The following is a 5497-nucleotide window of genomic DNA, read 5'->3' as shown; positions in this document are numbered from 1 at the left end:
CGCGGGGGATACACGCCCGCCGACCTCTCAGACTACAATGGCCACAGCCACTGCACCCGCTACCTGCGCACCGTGGAGAACCTGGTACGCCTGGCCGGGGTGGGGGTGGGGGAGGAGTTAGCTCACCCCTAACCCCCCCCTCGCGCCCCCACAGGTAGGGTTTGTTCACCCTTTTAGCACCGAGGAAGCTGGAGTGCAAGCACGCGGGATACACGCCCGCCGACCTCTCAGACTACAATGGCCACAGCCACTGCACCCGCTACCTGCGCACCGTGGAGAACCTGGTACGCCTGGCCGGGGTGGGGGTGGGGGAGGAGTTAGCTCACCCCTAACCCCCCCCTCGCGCCCCCACAGGTAGGGTTTGTTCACCCTTTTAGCACCGAGGAAGCTGGAGTGCAAGCACGCGAGGCCCCTTGCCTGGATCACACGGGGAGTAAGGGTCCCAGGCCACTTCCCCACATGACTTCTCAGCCGGGTCCACTGGTCATGGAGGAGGGGGCTGCGGGTGGAGGCAAAAAGGTCAAGAGAAGGAGGACCAGGGTCGCCCTGACAGGGGCGAAGGTTGGGAGAAGTCACAGGGCACGGACGAATGGCACAGTTGGGTTCCTTCAGCGGCCACCGCCCGCATGGATCGCTCATTTCCTTCTCGCCACCGTCCCCTGAGGTAGGGGTGTCAGTGTGCCCATTTCAGGGTAAACTGAGTCTCCGGGAGGCCCAAGCTCACACAGTACCAAATGGTGGAGCCCGGTGGCCGGGCCTAGAGCCACCTCTTGACCGCTCCACCGCATGTTCACTCAGTGAGCTGCTTTCGAGCTAGAAACCTGTGCTGGTCTTTTTAAATTCCCTTAGTCTGGTTACAGGGCCGAGAAGTGACCCACCGGGGCCTGAGCGCAGTGCGGCGGCCTCTGCGTCAGCCGGTGCAATGCCCGCTTTGGGACTTGAGGGAGGAAAGGGGGGAGGCCTCCCAGGTGCCATCACAAGGGCACTGACCAGCTCCCAGGGCAGCCTGGCACGGGAGGGGCTGCGGAGAGAAGGAGGTAGCCCCCGACCTGTGAGCACATGGGGCCACCCCGTCCTGGGGACGCGGGAGCACAGCAAGGCGCAGGGTCAGAGGTGACCCGGACCTGAGGAGGAATCTCCCCCGAAAGGGCCCCGCAGAGGGGAGCAGGTCAGCAGGCGGTGCTCCCTGTGCCAGGCACCTGAGCAGGGAAACACTGCGGCCTTTGGGCGCCAGAGGTGAATTCCCTCCGCTGAGAGTCTGGGTGGCAGAGCCCCACGTCGGCTCCGTGAGCACCGGGACCACTCCTCGCACCTGCCGCCGGCAGGCGCCTGCCCGGAGCTTCAGGCTGTAACCTCAGCCGGTCTCCGTGGGAAATGAATACTAACAGCTGATGCGTGTGGCACTTACTGGCCACCGGGCCCTGGCACTTCACTCACCTTTAAGTCATTTTCACAACCTAACGGGGCCAGCAGCACCGTTTCCCCATTTCCAGAGGAAGGAACGGCTAAAGGAGAGATAAGTGACTTGCCCAAAGCCAGCAGCTAGTGAGTGGAGGAGGCGACATTTGAAGGCCGCAGAGCCCGTGTCCCAAACCTGTTATCTGTGGGGCCAGGCCTGGCTCTCCCAGTGCCCACTGCTGTCAGCCACGGAAAGGGCATCTTCAGCTGCCCCGCTCAGGTCCTGTGGTTCCCCTTGGCTCCTGGGTAGGCAGCAGGGATGCCCCCTGAAGTGTGTGGGTGTGGGGCCGGGCCCCTCACTCAGGTGGGCCCAGTGAAGGAGGTGGCAGATCCCAGCCGCAGAGGATGCTGGCCCAGAAAAGGCCAACAGGCCCCAGAGCCCCTCATGACAGGCCAATGAGCGCGGCTGCAGAGCCGTTACCTGGCGCCGGCCTGCCTCCGCTCCCGGGGGGCCTGTGACACTTCTCAGGCAGGCGGGCCTGGGGCAGGGAGGCGCAGGCCTGGGCAGAAGCAGCGAGGGAGCGAGCAGGCTTGCGGGCAGCAGAGCAGCATGGGCAACGTAAGCAGGGCCCCCAGCCCAGCCCACACCCATGCCAGGAGGGGCAGGCCTGGGGCGGGGGTGGACAGTGGTGGGGGGTGGCTGGCTGGGTAGCCTCAGCTCCAGATGCCCAGGTAGCTCAGCTGGGCCACCCATGCCCCTCTCTTTCCCCGAGAGCCCTGCCTGGAGACAGGGACTGGTCGGGCCAAGACAGACAGGGCTTGCTGGCCGGGTAATGGGGGATCAGTCCTCCCTGCAAGCTGGGGGGCCTTGCACCCCTCCCCTGCCCCCAGCTGCTGCCAGCACTCTCACCAGCTGCAGAGCCTGGCCCTCCCCAAAGATGCACTGAAGCCCAGGCCCTCTGCCCATCGATGAGGAAGAAGGCTGCTGCCCTGTGGCTCGCCCCTGGGGGTGCACCCAGGGCCCCCCTCCCCTCAGCCTCTCAACCTTCCTGAGCAGGGAGGGGCCAGGAGTAGGAGTTTCCAGGAGCCCAGGTCCGGCTGCTGGGGGCGGGGCTTGAATCTTAGCCCAGAAAGGGCAGCCGCTTAGCCACGGTCACCCAGGGAGGGCTCTGAGCGGGGCCCTGCCCCAGAGCTCGCTGGCCTGGGGGCTGGCTGTGCTCACGGCCTCCGCTCCTCCGCTCAGAGCTTGGAGCACCGCGTGCTGTCGCGGGACCCGTCCGCCGAGCTCGAGACCAAGCAGCCCGACTCGGGCATGTCCTCGCCCAACACCACCGTGTCCGTCCAGCCACTGAACTTCGACCTCAGCTCGCCCACCAGCACCCTCTCCAACTACGACTCCTGCTCATCCAGCCAGTCCAGTATCAAGGGCCGGCGCCTCCCGCACGGTGAGTGGACTGATGGGAAGAGGGAGGAGGGGGAGCAGCCCTGGGCCACCTCTGCCCACAGCTGATACTGGAGGCTGCCCAGGCCACCAGGAGAGGATGCTGGTTCTGGTGAAAGATAGACACTCGTGTTTGTGTCTCCCCATCACAACATACATGTATATCCACACATTTGCACATGCACCTCGCACACGATATACTATCCTTACACATGCACACACTGTCCCCAGAACTTACACACTCAAGAGTGCACACTTGTGCCCTAGCTGGTTTGGCTCAGTGGCTAGAGCATCAGCCTTCGGACTGAAGGGCCGCCCGGGTTCGATTTTGGTCAAGGCCACGGGTTGCGGGCTTGCGGGCTTGGTCCCCAGTGGGGGGCATACAGGAGGCAGCTGATCAAAGACTCCCTCATCATTGATGTTTCCCTCTCTCTCCCTCTCCCTTCCTCTCTGAAATCAATAAAACATATTTTTTTAAATATATTTTATTGATTTTTTACAGAGAGGAAGGGAGAGAGATAGTTAGAAACATCGATGAGAGAGAAACATCCATCAGCTGCCTCCTGCACATCTCCTACTGGGGATATGCCCGCAACCAAGGTACATGCCCTTGACCGGAATCGAACCCGGGACCCTTCAGTCCGCAGGCTGACACTCTATCCACTGAGCCAAGCCGGTCTCGGCAAAACATATTTTTTTAAAACAGTGCACACTTGTACGTGTGTGCACACAATATACAGATATGAATGCACAACCACCTATTGAGCTGCACAGATATATACACACACCTACACTACACACAGGCACACAACTCTCCATTCTGTACCCTAACTGTGCTCACACACACCCCATGTCCACAGACTAACACAGCACATTCATAAATACCAAGCCTGTGTACTGACGCACCATCACACAACATGCACAGACACACAGAAGCCAGACCTGCACGCACACACGCTGACCAGGCCCCGAGCACGGGTCCCTCCACTTGACATGCCTGCTTCATGCCACCACGTGGTGGCTGCAGAGATGGCGGGCACCCTGAAAAGACTGGGTGTGGCATCCATGTTCCTGCCACCTGCCCGGCCGGATCTGCCTGGAAGGCAGCCCTACCCCCTCCAGGTGGCTCAGCCCAGGGGCACACCTGGAGCCCAAAGCCCCTGGGGCTCCCACCCCAAACCCGGGTGAGGTCGTGAGATGTGGTCTTTCCCCGACAGGTGCAGGCCTGCGGGAGGGCAGGGCCAGGGCCAGGGCGGGGCCACGCTGGGCGGCAACCCACTTGGCAAGTTGCTTATTGACAGTCGAGGGTCTCAGTCCTGCGCACAGCCTATCTGCCAGCTCGCAAGCCCAGCATTCCCCCTCCCCGCCTCCCCCTGCCAGGGCTTCCGAGAGCCAGAGCCGCAGAGATACAGAGCTACGTGGACATGCTGAGCCCGGAGCTGAGCCTGGCCCAGGGCAAGATGGAGAAAACCACACCGCCGCCGGCACCCAGCTTCCCGCCACCACCCCCGCCCCCAGACTCCCAGCTGCCCCCTCTCCCACTGGGCTACCCGGCCCCCAAGCCCCCCGCAGGGCTGCAGGCAGCTGACATCTACATGCAGACCAAGAGCAAGCTCCGCCATGTGGAGACCACGGGCTTCCGGAAGGAGGTAGTGAGCCTTCGCCCACCGCCTGCCTCTCAGCGTCCGGGCTGGTGGGGGTCATGGAGGCCAAGGACTGCCGGGCTCCTGGGCACCCGACAGGAGTCCCTGGGCCAGTGGCCTGTTCAAGAGTCCATATTCCTGGCAGCCCCGCGGGGGCTCAGGGCTGGGCACTGGGGAGAGGGAGATGGGTAAGACCAAGCCGCCGCCCTCTGCAGAGCTGGGGGGCAGAGAAGGGGCTAGAAATACACCCAGGCAGTGGGGCCCCTCGGGGGCTGGGTCCCGCCACCTCTCGCACAGAATGGCAGGATAGTCACGGAGTGGCATTCGGTCGGGGCTGAGGGAGGACTCAAGCACAGGCCCACCCGTTGGGGCTGGAGGTCCTGCAGGGAGGTGAGGTGAGTGAGGTGGCAGGCCAGGCCGGAGATGAGTCCTGGGGAGAAGGGGAGGAGTCCGTGTGGGCGTGTTGAGAGCCAGGTGCTGGGGAAGGCAGGGCCTCTGGGGTCCTGGCTGAGGCTCGGGAGTGGGGCTGGGGGTCAGAGGGCTAGGCTGCAGCTAGAGTCCGAGGCAGGGAGGCCCAGAGGGGCCCAGCCTACAGGCCCAGGGGACCCAGCACAGCTGCTCTGAGAGCAGGTGCAGGGGCGGCCTGAGCCCCCAGGTGGTGGAGTGTGGGGTGGAGGCCCCGACCTTGCAGTTAGTTCCCTCTCAAGCCCCAGGCAGGCCACTCCAGGGCGAGCTAAGTAACCAGTTCGCACAGGTGACCCAGTCACAAGGCCACTGGCGGGGAGCGGAGGCAGGGCCTGCACAGTGACTGCACCGCCCCTCTCGTGCCACCTCAGACCAAGCCCCAGTCGGTTCCCCTTTCATCCCCAGAAGATGCGGGCCCAGGACTTTCCTGACCGGGCTCGTGGGCCCTGCCCAAAGCCACAGGGCAGGTGCTGGCCTCTGCCCCCTCCCCTCCCTGAGCCAGAGCGCCCGGACCTCATCCGTTCCCCCTCCCGGCGTGTGCGTGCCAGGC

At 63.8% G+C, this 5497-nt stretch overlaps 1 protein-coding gene across 1 annotated transcript in view; it reads left to right on the top strand.

Moving 5' to 3' along the window:
* Nucleotides 1-5497, top strand: part of ESPN (espin) — a 24567-nt gene that overhangs the window by 8807 nt on the left and 10263 nt on the right. The window contains 4 exon segments of the mRNA XM_015565949.1: nucleotides 48-99; nucleotides 159-284; nucleotides 2642-2843; nucleotides 4220-4670. Coding sequence (XP_015421435.1) covers nucleotides 48-99; nucleotides 159-284; nucleotides 2642-2843; nucleotides 4220-4670 — 831 coding nt within the window.

This window comes from Myotis davidii, unplaced genomic scaffold (genome assembly GCF_000327345.1).
Source record: "Myotis davidii unplaced genomic scaffold, ASM32734v1 scaffold299, whole genome shotgun sequence".
Taxonomy (NCBI): Eukaryota; Metazoa; Chordata; class Mammalia; order Chiroptera; family Vespertilionidae; genus Myotis; species Myotis davidii.
The sequence above is the reverse complement of the archived record's forward strand: the minus strand, read 5'-3'. Positions and strand labels throughout refer to the sequence as shown.